The sequence below is a fragment of the Paroedura picta genome, chromosome 9 (assembly GCF_049243985.1).
Source record: "Paroedura picta isolate Pp20150507F chromosome 9, Ppicta_v3.0, whole genome shotgun sequence".
Taxonomy (NCBI): domain Eukaryota; kingdom Metazoa; phylum Chordata; class Lepidosauria; order Squamata; family Gekkonidae; genus Paroedura; species Paroedura picta.
In genome coordinates, this window is record NC_135377.1 from 62,091,837 (window position 1) to 62,113,324 (window position 21,488).

The 21,488-nt window shown below is 42.8% G+C and overlaps 1 protein-coding gene across 3 annotated transcripts in view; it reads right to left on the bottom strand.

The window, feature by feature from the left end:
• Positions 1 to 2,268: 2,268 nt before the first annotated feature.
• The window catches only part of CDKAL1 (CDKAL1 threonylcarbamoyladenosine tRNA methylthiotransferase), a 338,705-nt gene continuing 319,485 nt past the window's right edge, over positions 2,269 to 21,488 (bottom strand). For all 3 annotated transcript variants that reach the window (XM_077353032.1, XM_077353031.1, XM_077353034.1), the window contains exon 15: positions 2,269 to 2,822. In XM_077353032.1, coding sequence (XP_077209147.1) covers positions 2,631 to 2,822 — 192 coding nt within the window. In that variant the 3' untranslated portion in view covers positions 2,269 to 2,630. The remainder of the gene's footprint in view (positions 2,823 to 21,488) is intronic.

Below are 21,488 nucleotides of genomic sequence, written 5' to 3' on the forward strand. Positions count from 1 at the left end.
GTTCCATCTTCTACACAACAGCCCTTCAGATATTTGAGGACACCCCCCTTTAAATTGGGAAACTAAGGGGACAAAACAGCCAAGATAAAAATATAACTTACTTGCCAATAACTGTATGTGCAAATAAATAATAACTATTATTTCCACAGCTAACCATATCTTATTTCTTTCATTTTTGTTCAGTGCCCTCCAGAACATGCCATTCCAGTTTAGTTGGGGCTTAGAGTATATGCCACTTGAACGAACAATAACCTGGGTTCCAGCAGTAATTATCTGGGTCTGGTACCCATTACAAATGTGCCTGCATTCCTGATACTATCCTATAATTTCCATTTATGAACCCTGAAAGAAAAAAAAATATTTTCTTCTAATGAGATTACAACCCAGACTGCCTCTCCAAATCCTAGTTTCCCACTTACTACGCTTGGGACATGATGTTAACTCACACAGACTGAATGCATACCTATTCTTGTGTGGCATCGGTATCCAAAGTGGGTAAAATGTCACATCACTAGCCCACTGGAGAATATTGTATCCCCCAGCATAACGTGCAACTTGGTCTTTGTGACACCTTGAATTTACACACATATGTATGGAGATATATATAAATACACACACACACACAACGTATTACGAAACATTCTGTGTGTGGGCAGGCCAGGCTGTTCTCCTACATGTATTCAAATAGGCTGGAAATCTGGAGCTCTTTTAAAGTTGTCAGCCCTGTATACAGGACATGAGGAATTCTATTTTCACTCATACCATGGTGAGAGATTAGCAGCTTGAAATCACTTTGACAGTTTGTTACTCCATTGCATACTGCAGGGAATTTTAATTCCAACCTGTGAAATTGTAATTGCTTCTCAAGGAGAACGCAGGAATTCTGGGTAATGGCTACAACCAGCCTCCGTATCAGAGTTGCCAGTTGCTGCCACTTTAAATATTACTTACTGTTATTCAAAAATCACTCCAGCTTTCCATATGGGAAGCAAAACTAGGGAGTGAGACTAAATTAACAGGAGCTGTCAGATGTTCGGAAGTCTGTAGGCAGAAATGTGACAGAGGTGCCCGAGCTCTCCTCAGAAGGAACCATTACTCCCTCAGACACAGAGAAATATTATGTATATATTACATTGTCCATATAAAATGGTACGCCTTTAACACACGACTCCCCATCTCAAGTAAGAGACTCATAATCCAGCTTCCTAAAATGTATACATAAGTAGTAACAGATTTAATCATCATTTAACAACACAGTAAGAGTGAAGTTGCCATAAATAGTCCGTGATTTGATGGCAAAATAAAAACAACAACTATTCTTTGTGTTTCTTAGAGAAAACTCATCTTGGCATTTCCCCCCCTTCCTGGAAATGACTTTCTTTTCATTTTGTAGATTTGGGTATCCCAGTTCCCAGACTTGTGGATAAATTCAGAATTTGCCACCGATATAGACAAGCAATGGTTAAATTAGTTATTGTGCTACTAAAATAAGGCTATTTTTCTCGTATTTGTGCTTGTAAACTTGTCCCTGTGTCTCCATTGATTATTTTGTTCTGGGCCATGCACTTTGTTTGACCTTTAGTGCTGCAAACCTTGGAATCCATTGTCGGTCCGGCCTCCTGTCTGGTCTGCTACTGATTTTGAATACGGAGATGTTCTGATGAAGGAAAGGATCCGGTATGACTGCAGACAGACCAGTCTGAATCAACACGTTTTGGAAAATTCTCAATCAAACAGGGTTCCTCCATAGGCCAAAAGAATATTAAAACTCCTTGGTCATCAGCAGCTTCAAGAGACAGGAGGAGCTCTCTTGCTGAAAATCACCTGAAGCATGCCGATAGTTATAAGTTACCCTTCTGCTTCAACCAAGAATACTTTTTTCATTGTCTTGGGAACTACAAAATTTGGGGAAACAGGAGCTAACCAAGTCCTTGCTCAGAAATTGCAGTAAAAAATGCACATATGTGAATTGACAATGCACTGGTACCAGGGGACTCAAGCAGGGAAAGGCAAAAATATCAATGCGTTTCTATTTTGCCTTAGCTATTTTGCCTCCATGCAATTTAAGGAATGAGCTCTATAGTTATTTACTGCGATTCAATTCTCCGCTACATCTAGAGGCTGACATTTCCAGGTCTCCAGGAAGTGGGTGATCAAGTACTCACGTTGTAATATAAACAATAATCACGGGGTTTTTGTTTGTTTGTTTGTAGTCTGATAGCTCTGAACATTTCAAGGTAATATTAAAAAGGCAAGGTTTAAGGTGCGTAAGGAAAAAAATAGCTGTTTAATAAGACTTCAAATGCTCATAAAACCAGGACATTATCAATTACTTGTGGTACGAGAATACTGAAATAACTTAATTTGCTAAAAAGGCTCACCCAAGGTTTCTTAGCAACTAGGAAAATAGCCACCTTTTAAAAAAATAGATGGTGTGGAAGTCTTTAGTGCACACTGATACCTTGATCTTGAAAATATGATTTTAATTATTTAAATTGATAGAGCAGCACCTCACCAGGCAATGCCTTAGCGCTCAAATTATTGTCCTCCCCCCCCCCCCCTCTCCACTGCAGTTTTCGGTCAGCAATTTGCATCTCTTGACGAGACTGTCCTTCCGTTCGGCCTTCCACTTAGGCACCTCCATAGTAAAAGGCAATGAGAACGGCCAGAAGAGCCATGCCTATTGACAACATCTTCAGAGCGTTTCCTCCTTGTCGCCATGGCAACCGCATTGCCACCCGGTGGCTCAATGGTACTTTTTGCTTCCCAGTAGATGGGCAGGGTTTTGATTCCGAGCTGTTCTCCGGTGCATGTCTGAACTCCTGTGGAGAGAGGTGGAAATTAAACTGAGAGCAGATGCAAAAGCGCTTTTGACAGGCATCAAGCACAACGGACATTTGCCTTGGACTTTAAAGGATGGGGCCCATCTGCAGAGGGACATTAAAGAATGCAATAAAATGGTGCCAAAGATGTTGCCGGGTCACCCTTTTCAACGGAAGGAACTGCGATAAAGCTGTGGACATCAGAGTTGGTTACAAGAGAGTGGCGCTTGTTCATTTCTAATCTAGGCTTTTGGATGTCTCTGGGTTTCCTGAACGGTCTGCAATGGAGGATGCTTGCTGTTTTGCCCTCTGTACATTAACGCAAAGCCAGATAATTGTTTCTGTCCCACATTATGTCAGCTCAGCAGTGCAATTTCATCCTTACTGTTCGTTTCCCTTCTCTCTCAGCCGCACCAGAAGATTCACCTTCCTGATCCTGCCCAGAGTCAATTTGTGCAAGCAGGGAAAGCATATAAACACATATGAAAAGGCACGAGGATCTAGTTCATCTTGTCTGTGTATGAAAAGCTATGGCTGGCTGCTGTTTCCAGCACCTGAAGCAGACATGAATGCAAATCTTACAGGCAGTTATTTACATGCAAGCTGCAGCACCTTCCACACTGCCTGTGTACAGACCTTTTTTTTTTTAAAGCATAATCCTTTTGTTAATAGGGATACAGATAAGTATTTCCACAGGTCCTGTGTACATTCTCAGAAGAGTGCTCCCCTCCCCGCCAGCACATCACAAATCATGATTTATTAAGCACTCTCTTGGTCTTTACTTCCATGGATATAAATACTCCTGTGTTGTATCTGGAATCAGCCAGTTTCTGATCTTGACTGCCAGGCTCTCATGCTTGCCCACTGGTCCTTCACCTGCATCGACACCTCTTGTCCATCAGTGTTCTACGTCCCCTTTTTCGTGTCCCTGTAGTCAACCTAAAAAAGCCCATCCTATACCACACATGCACTGAGCCACTTTCTAAATGTCATCTAGACCAGGGGTAGTCAACCTGTGGTCCTCCAGATGTTCATGGACTGCAAATGCTGGCAGGGGCTCATGGGAATTGTAGTCTAAGCACATTTGGAGGACCACAGGTTGACTATTCCTGATCTAGACCCTTCTCAGATACCTCTCAAGGTGATTCTATTCAACGCCAGCTCCAGAACTTTTGTATTCTCCTGCCATGGCTGGGTATCAACACCTCTTCCAATATGACCGGTTTTGTATTCTTCTTCCTATCGTTTCATAATCTCTCTTCATTCCATCTTCCTAATTCAATTGTCTACCATATACTCCCATGGCTGGCCACGAGCCACTTCCAGACTCAGTGGCTCTACCAGAAGTGGATCCCTGAGAGCTGGAAGATATGTCAGTGGAAGGAAAAGGCACTGAGGCACAATGTCCAAATGTCTGGAACAATGAAAGGCCCTCATTTGAAGTCACTGAGGGCAACTGGGTCTCAGCAGAGAAGCCAAGAAGATATCTGGAATAGGAATATGGCCTAAGTTGGCCATAACCCAGGAAAGAGAGCTCAACTTCCCAAAGAACTAGGTGGGTTCAGGAGGACTTGACTGAGCCCTGTGATGACATGTACTTGTTGGCAAACGGGTCCTTTACAAGTGCGAGGAGACATCTGAAATTACTTCCGGTTGTGAACTCCAAAAGCAGAGAGAAATGACCAGCAAGAATGGTGCGGGATACTACAGGCCTCACTCTCCATGTCTTGCAGCACTTGGAAGCAGGTATTATTGCTTTGATTTTGTTTGGACTCAGCTTCGTTTCTATTTAGTGAAGAGCTTGCTTCCTCTTGCTCTTCTATCTTAATTAAGTGGCAGTCAAATTTAAGCTGGGGATATAGTGAATACTCCCAGGGTCGGAAAGAGTTCAGCAGCCCCTTACCACCACCAGATCTTGCCTCCCCAGTATCAAGGCCTAGCACAAGAGAAGAAGCAGGCACATGTCTCTGCTGTTGCTTTGTCAAAAACAGCAGAGTAATACATGCACTAGTTGAAGAGGGAAGAAGAAGAGAGCTGCCATTTGTACCCCACATCTTACTACCTGGAGGAGTCTCAAAGCAGCTTACAATCACCTTCCCTTTCTCTCCCCACAACAGACACTCTGTGAGGTAGGAGGGGCTGAGAAAGCTCTGAGAGAACTGTGACTGGCCCAAGGTCACACAGCTAGCTATATGTAGAAGAGTGGGAAATCAAACCCAGTTCTCCAGGTTAGACGATGCCACTCTTAACCGCTACACTCTGCAAGAAAAAACAAAAACAAACAAACAAGCAGATACTGAAAACAGAATGGCACAGGGTGGTGTCCCTATTGGAAGTTTTGCTCCCTACACAGCTGGTCACGTTGCTCATCCTGCTGGCCACCTTTGAGAAGTGATGGTGGCTGAAAGAAGGGCAAGTGGACTTGTCCCAGTGTTGACACCAATTTAGATAGGATGGTATTCTTTATTCTCACTGTTCCTCCTATCACTGAGTCAACTGGGAGGTTAGGAGGAGAAGTGAAGGGTTTGTGTGTTTTTCTGCCAAGGCAGTATTGATGTGCACTGCATGAGTGAACTACTAGGAACTTGAGACTTATGGAAATATTACCCTCCCAAAAAACTGAAGAAACAGAGGAGGAAGCACACAGATGCTTAAGCCCTGGAATCACAAGGAGCCGACAACAATATCCATCGTTCAAAAGAAAGGGTTAGATTCCACTGCAAAACATTCAGTGGCTATTTCCTTGTAGTGACAGACAGAGTAATTAAAATCGATTGCCTAATGAATCTAAAAATTAATAACTTGTTACAACTATTTCATTCCTGGAGTCAAAGCTAATTAACCTTTATAAGGAGAAATAAACTGGAAACCACAGAGTACCAATTATTAAACATTTTACTAATTTGCAACAAAAGCCACCTCATAATAGGCTTCATCTTGCAGACTGATTAAACTTGGGAGGAAAAGCTTGCACAAAATTGTATTCACTTGGGGCATCTCATTATATCCCTATTAGAATTTTCCCCCCTTTTCCTCTCAGCCCACTATCAATTTACAATACACTCTAGATTGGGTGAATAAATTTTGTTACCCCAGTGGTAAAAATTCATGATTATTTTGTAAAATGGACTTAGTCTAATTTGACTAGTGTAAGCAAAAGGATGCATTGTGGGCATTATTAATCCTGCTCTTCTTCCAAAGAAGTCAGAGCAGCACAGATGGCCCGCCTCTCCTCTGTTTAATTCTCATTACTACCCTGCTAGGTAGAGAAAAAAAATGGATGGACCAAGGTCTTCTGTAAATGTCATAGCTAGTAGGGGTTTGAACCTGCATCTCTCTGGTCCTAGCCCAACCATTCAAACCCCACCACCTGGAATAATTAGGAATATGACTGGGACCAAAAGAAGATTATAGCATGGAGACGCAGGACTGATTTTTTCCTTGCAATCATTCTGATCCCTTGTTTCAGTAGAGAAACAGTGATGGTGCAGTGTATAAAGGAACCTGACTTAACTTCTTTCCCAGCACCACTGTGTCCACAAAGAGACACCAAGGCCCTCCTCTCAATCATACCTATCTCTTTCAGAGCTCTTAAAAGTTTCTAATCTCCTCCTTTAGCTCCATTAAAAGGCCAGAAGGGCACTACTGAATTGTAGTTATTTCTTTAGCTATGTCTATAACTGGTGTAGCCAAACTGCAGCTCTCCAGATGCTCATGGAGTACAATTTCCACGACCCCCTGCAACTCTCCATGTTAAGTTCAGGTGGGGTAGCGGTGTTGGCCTGAAGCATCAGAACAGAGCTGGAGTCCAGGGGCATCAGGACAGACAAGCTGGCCAAATCTATTGTGCTGTTTAGCCTGAAGCAGCAGCAAAAGGACTCTTTTCTATGCATTCAAATTTTAAAAAGTTACTGAACTTCCCTGAAACATCTGTTGTTTTCTCACTACAGCTTCCTTGGTGAGTCTCAGCTGGGTTGAGAGCTCCAGAATGAGTGGAGCAACATTTTGAATCTTTCATGTGTAATGCTGGTCTTTGCTGGTGGAATGACTTTTCTTGGAAAATATCCACAGCAGTTTGAGAAGTAGTTCTGGGATGTATTACACAGAAGATTTCCATATCCAATGGAAGTATGCATCTCAAGTATAAAAAGGTTTGGAATAGTTCTGATTTTTTTATATTGATTCCAAGGTCATTCAACCAAAGTAAGCAGCTGTTTATATTTACATCAATTGTAGCTGCTCTGTTAGCTAGAAAGTACAGAACAAATATACATCAAAATCATCCCAATTATGCTTTCAAAAACACGTCTTAAGATACTGTTCTTTTAAAAGACAGTTATATTTAGCATTAACAGGAAGGTGGGAATGCTCATAACAAATGGGTTTTTTTTCCCGCCCTCAGGGACATCTCAGATTGACATGAAATCCTTGAAATGTCATGAGGCTGTTTTTCTATAATGATGGAATTTTAATAATTAATCAATTTCTCTCTCTCGTTGTAGCAATATGGCATGAAATACATTTTTGCTATGAAAGAAGCAACTGAAAAAAGCCAGTTTCCTTCAGTTTAATGGGTTCATTGTTCAAGCAGATCAAGAGAGAGGAGGGGAAAGGATGTGTAGGGACTAAAATGAGAGACTGTTAATCAAAACTGGGAAAAGGATGGCGTTTTTGGAAATCCCCGCAGTTCAGTGTAGAAATCACCAGCCACAAGGCATGCACGGAATATATCCAAAGAACCAGTCTTTTAACTTATTTTGGCAGCAACAGAAACAGAAGGTTCAGCTAATAAAGCATCATATGCATTATTAAAACTGCCAGTGTTTGATCAAATGCATTGCAGTTTATTTTCTGAATAATTCTGCCTTGTTAATTTTTTTTTTTTTGCACATGCTTATTCAGCTGATGTGCTGATGTGCTTCCATTTATGATGCAACAGTTTCTGGGGAAGGTGGTTGAACAGGCGGCTTTGGACAAGTTATAGGCATACCTCAGCTTTTGTCAACCTTTTTTACCATTCGAGAAACTCCAGAAGTGGCATGATTGTGCAGGATATGGCTGGAAAGCATAGCTGCGTGCACACCTCCCTTCCCACCTCCTCGAGGCACATCACTGGCCATTTTGAGAGGGGTGGGTAGGTTGACATGATTATATATATCATCCAATCAATGTTTAATGCATTTTTAAAATATATTAAAAATTAATTAACTCCCACCCATTTGGGAAACCCTTCCAGGGCTGTGAAGAAACCCCAGGGTTTCATGAAACCCTGGGTGAGAAAGCTTGGCATACCTAAAGGAAGCATCAGGACTGGACCTATCTCAATCCAATTTCTGACCTGGCCATAGGGTGGAAACAGCTTTGGCTACCTTGACAGATGATCTCCAAAGACTGCTGGATCAAGGTGAGTCAGTGTTGCTTGCGTTATTAGACCTTACAGCAGTATTTGTTATGAGCTTTCAGCTTACCACCTTGCTGACATGTGACAGTCACCTCTAGGATAGACTACTGTAACTTGCTCTTCGTGGTCTTTCTGTTAAACTTGATCTGGAAATTATAGCTGGTTCAGAATGCGGCTGTCCAGATCCTTACCAGGATCCTGTGGAGAGCTCATGTTCAACCAGTCCTCCAGCAGCTACACTGGTTCCAGCTGAGTTCTGCATCAGTTTAAGGTATTGTTTTTGACCTTCAAGGCCCCATGTGGTCTGGGACTTATGTATCTGAGGGACTGAATCTCCAAGTATGTCCCCCAAAGAGCTCTCCCCTCAGCAAATACCGACCTACTAGTGGTCCCTGGCCCCAAAGATGTTTGGCTAGCCTCAACCAGGGCCTTTTTGGCCCATGCTCCAGCCAGTAGGAATGAGCTGCCAACAGAAATTTGGGCCCTTTTGGAACTAGTAAAGTTTTGAAGGGCCTGTAAAATGGCACTCTTCCACAGGGCATATAGTTGTGGCCATTGCCAAAACTTGGTAATGTCCTTGAATGGGCACCTCAGAGTACACCTTCTCCATCTGAACCTTGAGACTGTAAACTTGGTCTGGACCTATCAGCCCCAAGTTCTTAGGAAGTTCCTGGGATGGAGTGGTCTGCCTTATGTTTTAAGCGTTTAAAGTAATTAATATTTGTATCTGACTTTATGAATATGAATATTTTATGAATATTTGTATCTGATTTTAATAACATTAGCTCCCCCACAAGAATCTTATATATTTTAGCTTCATGATAGTTACCTGAGCAGACAGGCAGGTGCAAAAGAAACTGAAAGATTAAGCATGGAGTCTATGAAATTGATTGGTTGGCAGTGGAGATTCTCGCATCCAATATCATACATGCAGCCTGCTGCTATGCATAAGGATCTTTGAGTGGGAAATCTTTAAAGACACACTTTCTTTCCTAAGGCTCTAGGGCTGTGAAGAACTTAAAACAGCCACTGAGGCTCTGAGAGTCCGTGGCAAGCCTTATCGGGGCTGGCCTGTAGGGAACTCTGCCCCCTCCCCCCCAGGCAAGCCTGCCGCGGCCTGTCCAAGCCTCAGTGGGTCTTTTCAGGGCAATGGGGAGCATTGGCAGGAAATTCCTCCCCCCCCCCCCCAGCAGCCCCACCAGCCTCCTGTACTGGCAGCGGTCAGGGGCAGACGGGGGGAAATAGCATCAGGGTGCCCCTGGCCAGGTTGGCCCGTGATCCAGAAGCAGAGGGCAGACAGTCTCTGCCCAGGAGGCCTCTGCTCAAATATTAAAGTTAGCTAGCTGTTACAGATTAGATTTTTACCCCGCCACTCCCAGACAAGATTAGAATAGAAGATTATAATGTAACATGATGACATGGAAAATGGTAACTATATAACCTAAGCTTGTGATTATTCTTTGGTCCTTGAATCAGTTCAATAACCTCTTTATGCTGTATGCTAATTCACTGCTCACCCTATGTGTATGGATTGCCAATTTCCATTTCACTGTCTTTAAAGAACAGTTCATGCACATGAAAGCTTATACTTTGAAAAAAAACTCTGATGGTCTTAAACGTTTATGGTCAAGAGCCAGCTTGGTGTAGTGGTTAGGAGTGTGGACTTCTATTCTGGTGAGCTGGGTTTGAATCCCCGCTCCCTCACATGCAGCCAGCTGGGTGACCCTGGGCTCACCACAGCACTGATAAAGCTGTTCTGACCGAGCAGTAATATCAGGGCTCTCTCAGCCTCACCTCCCTCACAGGGTGGCTGTTCTGGGGAGATGAAAGGGAAGGCGACTGTAAGGTGCTTTGAGACTCCTTGGCCTAGGTGTAAACTGCACTGAGCTTTTATTCCAACCCCAGATCCATTCAGTCCCTGCCCTCTACACAGAATGCGATTTCTGTTTGGATTTGGGGCGATTTAAATTTTCCTTCTGCAGCAAGAAGGATTGATCCGGAGTGACCCTACCTTTATTGTGCGATATCTCAGACTGCTTTTAATCCTCAATATCCATTTGGGAAAGAAAGCTGCATGGTAGAGAACCTCTGATAGGCTACACCTGGTCATGTGACATGCTTGCCTTAAAGGAGAAGCCCCTAATTTCTCTCAACTTCTGTGGGTCTTAGATATTTTTTCTGCCTTCTTTGATCCTCTTACCCACTTCAAGAAAAGAAAGGATTTTTTCCTTCCTCCTCTGACTTCTTGAATCCTCTCCCACCTTCAAGAAAACAGAGAAAGAGTCTCCATTTGCCTCCCCCCCCTCTTCTGAGCCTCCCTAACCACATGCAGAAGACTTTCCTGTTTCAATGGGGGGGGGGGAGAAGAAGACCTGAGTTCAAAGCGATCTGAATTCAACAGGATTGACAATGGAATAAAGAAAGTAAGTGCAGACTCTGCCCTAGTCTGCACACAATAGATAATGCACTTTCAATGCACTTTAGAAGTAGATTTTCCTGTTCTGCACTGGAAAATCCAGCTGCCAAAGCACATTGAAAGTGCATTATCCTTTGTGTGCAGACTAGGCCCTTCAGGTAGAGAAAAGTGGCATATAAGAAACAACAACTCCTTCTCTTCATTGCTACTTGACTCAAACTTTGTTCTGCTGCTTAAGACCAACACGACTACCCACATGATTTTATCTATATTGTAAACTACTTTGAGATCTGTAAGGAAGAAAGATACCTAATAAATGTTTTAAATAAACATAAATACAATATAATGCATTCCAAGTATGACTGTTAGTTCCCATGGGGAGTGGCAGCAGGGGTAAAGGAGAAAAATTTAGCATTAGCAACTACCTTTTAAAAAAAGTTAATTGTCCTCCCTTTAGTTATAAAACTTGACCACTCTGCATTTTACAGCTTGAACAAGGCCATCCCAGCAACGGGCCTATTAGTCCATTTCCCTTGCTTTAGACCATTCATGGCCATGCTGGCAGGAGCTCATGGTTATTGTAGTCCATGGACATTTGGAGAGCTACAGTTTGGCCGCCCCTGCTTTAGACTGCTCTGAAACTGCACCCTTTTGTATAGTTCTCCTGGCATATGGGTTTGTGTTATGGCCCCATCTCCAGAGGGTGCCTCTGCACCACTGCCTGAGCTCATTCTGCCAGCTCCCTCGGAGGAAGAAGTGGAGGAGCTGGAGCAAAGCAGCAGGGTGCTGCTTAGAGAGGCAAGTCCCGATAGGGAGCCACAACCAGGTCCCAGCCAGACAAGCACCATGCCCTCTGCACCAGCATTACCTCAGCCTGCAGCAACACCCCTGAACAGCCCAGACTCATCTCCAGAGCGCAGGAGGACAACGTCGGCAAGACGCAGGAAAAGCGCAGAAAAGTGCTCGGCTTAGACTAAAGCAACAGGCTAGGTTGGGCTCAGGTGGGGCTCATTCATCGGAGGAAGGCTGAGTGCCAGGTGCAGCCACTTGGTGTGACAGCTCAGCTTGTTCTTAAGCACAACAGAAGTGCTTCTCAGTGTGGCTGCAACCTTGTGCACATGTCTACCCGTTGCCTTGACTGGTTTCCTGCTCCCCAACGCTTCGGGGAAGCTCTGTTTGACTGATTCCCGGCTTGACCTTGGTAAAGATAAACAACAACTCTTTCGGTTCTCCTTTGAACTTCATCAGCTAACAATTCCTGATAAGACCCGGACTGGACTTTTGACTACTCTCTGGTACGCGCTTTGAACTTGTTTGACTCGGTAACTGTGCTTGCCCTTGCACTAACCCTGCGTGCGCCAGGCTAGGGCAGCACACTTTGTGTGCATACTTCTCCAGCTGATGCCAATGAGTGTTGCTATCTGACCTGAGATCTGAACATCAGATCAGCCAGGTGTCCAGCAATGGATCACACTGGCTCTCAGTGAGTTCAGCATAAGGTAATGTATACCGAACTGTCATGGTTCCACTATGCCTCCAAGTGCTTTAGTGCCAACTAGCATACATCTGAACACCTGAGGGAGTGACTTGAGAACCTTTTCTTAATTTCATGCTCACTCAAGTTTAAAGATTGTTAACAAGAACTCTCTCACTGGAAACACTGTTCTTTTTTTTTGGGGGGGGGAGGCAGGGGTTGGAAGGCCTCCTCAACTTAACCTGCACTTGTAAAATCTCATAGAAATGATCTTTGTGTTTGAAACAAAGGGCTAATCTATCAGCATTCCTACAACAATAACTACTACACAACTTGCAAAATCACAGGGTCATTCTTTTTCAAATGAGATTAAATTATAGTTCTTTTAGAACAGACGGCCCATGTTGGGGTTCTATTAGAACAGTCTAGACACTGTTTCAGGACAGTATGCCATTTAAAAGTCTAATCCTCACTTGTCACAGAGTTGGGTACATAAAATGTTAAATTGATATAGATTAAATTTGCCTTCCGTTCTAAGGGGCACAGGTGCAGCACTGTCTAGCACAGGCCTAGACATGTCGTCTCAAGCACAGACTTGTTTTGCCCAACAATAAATGTGTGTAACCCTAGAACCATGCCCAAAGTAGGCACATGCCAATTTCACATTTGGCCACATGCAAGTTACTTATAAAAACACAGCCAAGTTTCTTGTAATGGTTTTTCAGTTTAGAGTTTGCCGTTTGGAATCTCAGCTACTGTCTTGCCATGCACTTTCTACATCCCTGCTACCAGCCTACATTTCTGTAGCGTAACCCTGAGATGCTAAACCCAAGATTTTGATTAGTTTCTTTCATGATAGTTCTGCTATCTGAGCTATGTTAATATATCTACATTGTTCAATTATACAATTCTGATATGGGGAGATTCTATTTCACCTTATCTGTCCTATTACAGCTCTCCCTGTGTTAAAGCCTTGGCATTCTCTGCTAATACAAATCCTTGGGAAAGTAAGTGGTTAGAGGTCAGAATCTGGCAGAACAATTACTTGGTTTCCTGAATTTATATTCATAATTGGGATTGCTCCTCTCATTTGGGCAATCCATCATGGGCTATGGGGGGGGGGAGTCCTTATCCAGTGACCCTCTTTAAAGGGAATGCATTATGGTCTATTCATACTAAAATAGATCCTGTTCCTCCTACAATTTTTGCAGTTGGGAGAATTACGGGATAGAATGTCACAACATCAGCTGGACCTATTTTCACATTCTAAATTATCAGTATGGGCCAATCCAGATTTAAAAATCGGGAAGAAACCTTTTTTTTTAATGGAAGGCTTCGACAGATAGCGAGATTTATACTTTGGAACAATTTCTAGACTATGATCATGAATTTCTGTAATGTTTTATAATTTTCTAACCTTAAGTCTAGATATGATCTGTCCGTCTCTGTAGAAAGGCTATAGTTATCTGTTTGTATCTAAATATGGCCTAGTATTACTAAGTGCTTCAGAATCTTCCTTACTCTTGGATACTCTCATTGAAACAATGCAGAAAATATAACACAGTATTTATTTATAAATTTTTGATGCTGATTAATAAATATGACATTCATAGATTGATTATGCGCAGTGGAGGACATGCCACCACCGGTTTCTTTCAGTGGGGCAGCATGCCCTACCACTTTCTGTGTATGCAAAGGAGACAAAATCCCCTGGCACACACAGTCGACCCCTGAGTTGAATGTGCACATGCACAACTCCAGGGCTGGAAGGTCCCAGTGCGCCTCACAGGGGCAGTGGCAGTGTGTGTGTGTGTGGGGGGGGGGAAGGGGCGCTATCCCACCATAATGGGTGTGTGTGTAAAAATGCCCCATTCAGCTGTGTAGTACCGCAAAGCTTTACGGGGCATTTTGTGTCCCTACAGGGACACCGTAGGTGGGTGAAGGAGCCAAGCCTCAAAGGCCAAGCTCTTCTAGTATGTACAGGCCTGGCCTGGCTGGGCTTCTGATGGTTGCCGTGGTTGCCAGGAGGGGCCCCGGATGGCATCGGCATAGTACATATGCAGGATTAGCTCTGCTGTCATGTAGGCGCTGGCCTGCCTTTCCCTGCCCATGCATAACCAGTCATAGTCCCACAAAAGAATGGAATGAGCCGCATAAATTGCCTTGTCTTGCCAAAGCAATAGGTTATGGCCCTAAATTTTACACTTCTTTCTATGGACCATAAACTTTGACGATATTCTGCTAAAAATTATGTTTAGGATATACTGGACACCACAGAAACTTCTTAGTAGAGGATTAAGTGTCTAATTGTTGGTACTGTAACTTACAAGGCACATCTCTTAAATGTTCTGGGCCTGTCCAGTTATTTGGTCTTTTGAGAATAAATTACTTATATTAATTTTGAATTAAAACATTCATTGATATTTTAGGATGTTTATGTACTTTTAAATTACTTGCCTGTCTCCTGCAGACAAACTAATCGCCCACACCAATGGACCCTCCATGTCCTTACTGTTGCTAACATTACAACACAAGACAGGTAAGTTGTCATCTCATGCCCTGGCTTGTGAGCTTTTGGCTGGCTGCTACTGGTAGCAAAAGGTGAGCTAGACAGATGTTGATCTGATCTTACAAGAAAACTGGTCTAAGCATTTTTATCCACAGGGAGTTATGGTTCTCCTTCCACTTCCCATGTTTTAAGCCTTGAACTTTGGAAATGAATGTCCACAAAACCTTGCCCCTGAATGCTGCCATTAGACTTTCCATTGTTCAATCACATCCCCGCATCCCAAAATGTCAAATATACAAAATAGCATCATGAGGGAAAAGCCATCAACTACTTCTTCCCATTTCTCCTTTGAACCTTTCAGTCCTCCTGAGACTTCAAATCATACATTATGTATGAGCTTAAGAATCTTCAGGGATCCTTTAAATATTTGTGCAGTTTCTTTTTATGAAATTTGGAATATTTTGAATCTATTTATGTATATATGTTTCCACAAGGCTCTGAATAGGTATGCTTGTCTTGTTCTAGTAGGATTTTCTCCCACCGCAAAACAGAATTTGTGACTGAACTTCCAAACCCGAAACGGTTGAGGTTTAAAGGCCACCCCGATGAAGTGAAAAGCCACTTTCCCAACTCATCCCTGACTCACTTACCGGAGATGAACAAGCTCACAGCAACGCAGTTTATCAATATGCAGCAGCCAGCCAGCCAACAAGAGGCGCAGCATAATTATCTTTGCAAGAATTCTTTCTAAGAATCATGCATCACTAAAAGGAATTCTTCCTTCCTGCAAGTTGGCTACATTAAATGGATTTAAAATGTTTATGCTGGAAACAGTTTGTATCATGTATATAATAACGTCAGAGGTTCTAAGTAATATGCAATTTCTTAGCAATAAGAGAAGCACAATTAATGTGGGCCTCTTGTGTTGTATTCATAAGCACAGCAGGGATTCTGAGAACTAGCTCTCTGTCTATGTCTCTCCCCAAGTAGTCTTAGGAAAGTTAGCTAATGTCAATACCAGCTATCATGTGTCCAATAACAGAAAATTTGTAAGACATAATCGGAGAGGCATTACAAATGGTGCCTATTTCTCAGTTGCGATAATAGTAGCTTTACTATATTAAGATGATCCCTGCAGAAGCAGTACAATTTCTTCCTCTGAAGGAATTGTGGTTTACTAATACAGTGTTCTCAGAATGAATTGTTTCTATACAGATATGTGGCTGACAACAATAAAGACATATATACAAATATGAACATTAAAGAACAAGTGTTTAAATTAAAATTAATAAATACATTTAGAAACCCCCAATCGAGTGCTCTAATTCTGGCCATATTGGTCAGAAAAACTGTGGCACTGATATTAGGTAAATCTTCAGAAAGTAAGGGAGGTAGAGAGGAAAGGGAGGGGCCCTTCCTGATGTCATACTGTGCATAGGAAGAGTGGCGTCTTGCAGGCTGTTTGGGACCTGGATCCTGGCCGGCAATTCATTCCACCAGGTTGGAAACAGGGCCGAAAAGGTCCTGGCTCTGGTCGAGGCCAATCACACTGCTCTGGGCTGGGGACTGGAATTTGCAGAGTGCAACAGGTAAACTCCTCCCCCCCGCCCCGGTTTTCCCCTACTACAGCATTCTATTCAGCTTGTTTGAATCTGATTGGCTGGTTCAGAGTAGACAGAACAACTGATGAAATTTTCTCTTGTCCATCACAGGTGTGTTCAAATAATAATAATAATAATAATAATAGCAGCAATCAATATTCACTGGAGGTTTATTTCATGCTTGTTTTAACTAAAATAATTAGAAGCCAAATAAGGGCCAGTTTAATAGTTAAGCCATGAGACAAAACTAATATAGATTAAATATTTAGCCCAATATTGTTCATCCAGAGAGTAGTCAACATACGGAATGAATTATGACAAAACCCAAGAGGGGAAAAACTTAACTCCAGAGATGCAGCTATTTCAAGTGCAGGAGTATGGCTGGCATGCAACAGAAACTAGGACGGTGACCCAAAAATAAACATGCCAATTAAAAAAAAGAGCGAGAGAGAAAAAGCTGTAAGCAGCATTTATTACTTCTACATACAATTAGAGATTTCTCATGAAAGACTGGCAGCATTCTTGTATGATGATTCAGCTTGATTCTATCAAGATAGCCCTGTATCGTTCTTCTCCCGGGATCATTACAACCAAATGTCCATGAAAGGCATTTTTAAAACAAACAAAAACCAAAAAAATAAACCATTTGCTGTCTAGGAACAGAATACATGTTCAAAAAAATTCCCTGTAATCGCAGATGCCAGAGCATTTCTCTGATAAAAAGCCATCCTAACCATTAGCCCTTATAATAAAAGAGAAACAGCCGCCAGGGACTCTCTGGGCCTGAAATATGGGCCAATCTGGATGCCAGTAAAGCTGGGCGACCAAGGATCGGGCTGGCCTCTACAGCACTGGCCCCCACAAGCCAGCTGTACGCGGCTTGCCTGCCCTCAAGCCCAGTCATGCATTGGCTGAGGAGCCCAAAGGACCTCCCGCCCGCCTGACTGGCCCTCCCTATGGTGGCTCTGGTGGTGAGGTGGTGGCGCTGGAGACGGTGGCCCTGTGATGGCTGCGGAAGAGCCGCTGAGACAGACCATGGCCGCACCCAGCATCCCTCCTCTTATGAGGCTACCCGCTGCCGAGGGCTGCGCTGCCAGGCCAGCGCCAATGGCTATGGATGGAAATATAACACCAAAACCATCTTTAAAGATTAAGAAATTAGGCACTCAATTAAGGTGACCAGATTTTAACATTGGTAAAGCGGGACACCACTGACTGTGTGGGTTCTTGATTAAAATTTGGTCTATATGGAGCAACAAAAATTTTCATAGAATGCATAGAATGCAAAAATAGTATTGTAATATATATATTTTTAATTTCAACATAAGTACAATTTGCCAGGTGCCCCCAGATGTCCCTCCAAAAGTGGGACAATCTGGTCACCTTACACTCAATAGAACTACCATTGGAGCTACCTGTTTCAGTAGCAGTGATATTCACAGAGCCACGAACTGCCCCAACCCACTTCTCTTTGCAAAGATGCTTTCTTCCATTATCTCTGGAAAGTGGTTGACACACAGCTGCAATGTATTTTTGAGCTAAGATAAGCCAATCCTACTCTCTATATACGAAAATTAAAAATGCGTCCTGAAAGTGTCCAAGAATGAATTTCAGTGTATCTAAAGGAGTGTGCATGCACACAAAAGCTTAGGCCCTGAATACAATTTTGCTGGTCTTAGAGGTGCCACTGGAATTGAACTTTGTTCTTGCCAAGTTAGGTTTTCTTTAGCCTGAGAAACCATGGCAACAAGCTACTGTAGGACACATTTACAATTATGCGGTTGCTGTCTTCCTACATTTCTCAAATTGTTTGGACCTGATTCACTCCAACATGCAGCTGCCAAGCTACCACATGCAACTTAAAGTGTGTGGAAGCTTCTTTAGACGATGATTCATTCATATTTAGCTGCTCACCTTGTGGATCTGCCAGTTTTTCATCATGAGCAATGCTGAACAGTTCTTAATGGTTTGCTGCGTGAGCTGAAATCCAGGTGGCAAGTGTTGGATCCCCTGGAAAACAGCTAGATGCAAACCTCTAGCCGTGAGGAGCAACTGGGATTTCAAGTACTCTCCAAATCAGATCTTACAGTGAATGGAAATTCAAGGATTAAGGAAGAAAAGAAGCTTTGCTTTTTAATGAACAAAGCCTAAGTACATAATTAATTGAAAGCACAACCTCTTCAGCCAAAGAATTCTGAAATGCTGTTTGGGATTTCACTTTTCTATTGTGGTGCATCATTTAGAAAGTAAGAAATGCAGTCACAAAGAGCTAAAGGACAGCAGCAGAACACCTGAGGTCCTTACCCCCTGCTTGCATTAGCATCGCAGCTCCTGGTGAAAACCACTTGTTTCCTGTTGCTTTTAATCATTATTTCTGTCCATCTTTCATTTTTAATATCTAATATATCAGCCACCTGCTGGTCCCTCCAGCTACAGGTTTCTTGGAAGCACGTCTTCCTCACGATAGCAGCTCTGGTACAGTTCCAACAAGAAGAAATAAAGCCCTATTAAATAGCTACTGACTGTGCTTGGAAAGCATGAATGCTGAAATTGGGTCACACGCATCCTTCCCAGGACATGCACACTATATGTTAGCACAGCAGTAAAGTCGGCAAAGCCACACATTGGAAGTTATGTATATTTGCAGACTCTGCTAGTGTGCTAAAATCTACATTCCAAACTGTGTCCAACATTTAACAGTACCCATGATGGATCTGGCCAATGGTCCATCTTGTTCGGCATTCTTTTTCAGATGCTCCCGGATTACCTACAAATAGGGCATGGTGGCTGAGGCCCATATTTGCTGTTGTGTTCCCATTTTCACATCCTACCACATGCAGTAGAAGTCATTAGCTATTCCACATCAGCCTCAGCACCTTTTTCAAGGGTAAAATCGTTACTGGGATTGAACGTTCCATCAGAAATCACTCTGCAGTTAAACCCACCTGTGCACAATCTGACTGCCTTTAGTCCCCAAAAAGGGAAGCAGGCAAAAGCTTCAGTCAGGCTGGCAGGCAGTTCATGGTTTGAGTTTGTTTGCTCTGACGTCCTGTGTCCTGAATCTCTGAATGTTCTCGTTTTGTTTCTTTTCATCCTCCTGCGTGCTCTACCCAGCTCCTTTAGTCAGCCTACTTCCCAGACTAATATTTGTTGAATACTGCCCAATGCTTTCTTGGTGGCCCTGCTGTCCTGTCCGTTCTTAATATCCTGGTTTCAGATTCCATTGTCACAAATATCCTAGAAAGCTCAACATAATCAGATGGAATTTATTCATAAAAAACTTATGTCAATAGTTTTGTACCTCTTTCTGGACTTAGTCTTGAAATAGTCCTGGTTACCTTGGCAGTTTGTGGACTGGCACCCCTGTCAGTTTGGCAGATAACTGAATGGTTTTCTATAGTACCGACTATGGTAGCCTTCTGGACTGCCTGGCAGGAAGAGGATTGAGAGGTACCATGTTGTGTTGTTTTCAGACATTCCTTGTGAATAGAGTCCAGGAGGTGCTAGGAGATTGCTGATCTTCCCCATGGATTTTGGGATCTTGCAAGAGTTCACATCTCCTGTGATATCTAACAGCTACATGAAACCTTTGTGTTGTTTTATCTCCATTCTAAGGAGACTGTAAATATTATTTAACCAGAGTCTCATGACAAGATATAGACTGTGGTGACTAGCGTGTATTTGTCATATGATTTGAAAAGTTTGATTCAACATGTGCTAGATGGTATTTCATTCCCCTCAATGGACCAGGTTTGTAGGTGAGTATATTTCTTGACCAGATGTTACTCTTATTATTTAGATCAGGGGTAGTCAAACTGCGGCCTTCCAGATGTCCATGGACCACAATTCCCAGAAGCCCCTGCCAGCGAATGCTGGCAGGGGCTTCTGGGAATTGTAGTCCATGGACATCTGGAGGGCCGCAGTTTGACTACCCCTGATTTAGATGGTTTTGATTGGGATATTTCAAGCACCACCTTGTCTAATAACCATCTGCTTAAACCTTCTGGAAATGGTTTACTTGTTGCTGCCCTCAGTGGTTCAGCAGCACTGACAAAGCATTCTTGGTGGCAGTTCTGTGACTCTAGAACAGTGATTCTCAACCTTGGGGTCGCGACCCCATTTGGGGTCACTTGGCCCCTTCCCTGGGATCACCACCGCAGCAGTGGCAGCAATAAAATCAAAGAAACTAAGATAAAATGGCATCTGTGTTTCAAAAAAGAAAAAGCTGTTTTAGTGATGTGGCAACTTGCCCAATAAATTACTTGACTAATTTGCATGAGTCCCTTCCTGAAGTTAATAAAACTATTAACCTGCATTAACCAGTCAATGGCCACGGTTAATACAAGGGAAGGGTTGATTAATTCATGCGTGCTTCTAACCATGGGGAAAGCTTTGTACCAAGATAGCATCATGGGGGGGAAACAAATCTATTACAGGGATACATTAGGATGTTCTAAGAGTCTTACTCAAAACTCTCTTTTGAGTGTAACTTTATACATGCACAAAAAATATGCTTTGAATCAAATATGCTCTGAATCAATTATCAACACAGTAATCTTTCGAGCAAGACACATAGGACACATAAAGAAGTGATACAATCATGCCCTTGATTCCATTTTTCTTTCACCATTCTTTCAGAGAGCTCAGGGTAATATACATTGTCAACTCCTCCTCTGTTCTATTTTCATAACACTTCCCTGTGAGCTAGGAAAGAGTGAATAACCCCTGGTCACTGAAGGATCTTGTGACAAGTTGTGATTTGAACCTAGGTCTCTCCGGTCTTAGTTCAGCCTCTGCATCATCAGGTCCTCTGATGAAATTCGACATCTGTGTTAGTGAACAGAGCTCTAGTAGAGTCTCAACATAGGGGACTCATTTGAGCAGATTCTAAATGCAGCCTTTCTGGGTTATTGGATGACTGTGCAAAATGAGACAATTTTGTGTGTGTGTGTGTGTGTGGGGGGGTGTCCAAAGAAAAGGCCGCTAAGCTATTGAGACTTACAAATCCTGTCTACCTGTCCTGGTCCTACCAGAGGGTTGCAGGTGGTTGTATGCTGGGAGAGGTTCGACATAGCTTTTCCACAAACACTAACACATGCATTCACATAATATGGACAGTTTCTTTTCTGCTCTCATCCCCACAGAGAGAGAGAGATAGATAGATGATAGATAGATAAAGCATTAGCCAATATGGACCTCAGGTTTCTGAGCCCAAAAGCCTACTGGGTCCAGCTTGCATATTTTCTCTCCTGGTTGTAGATAAAA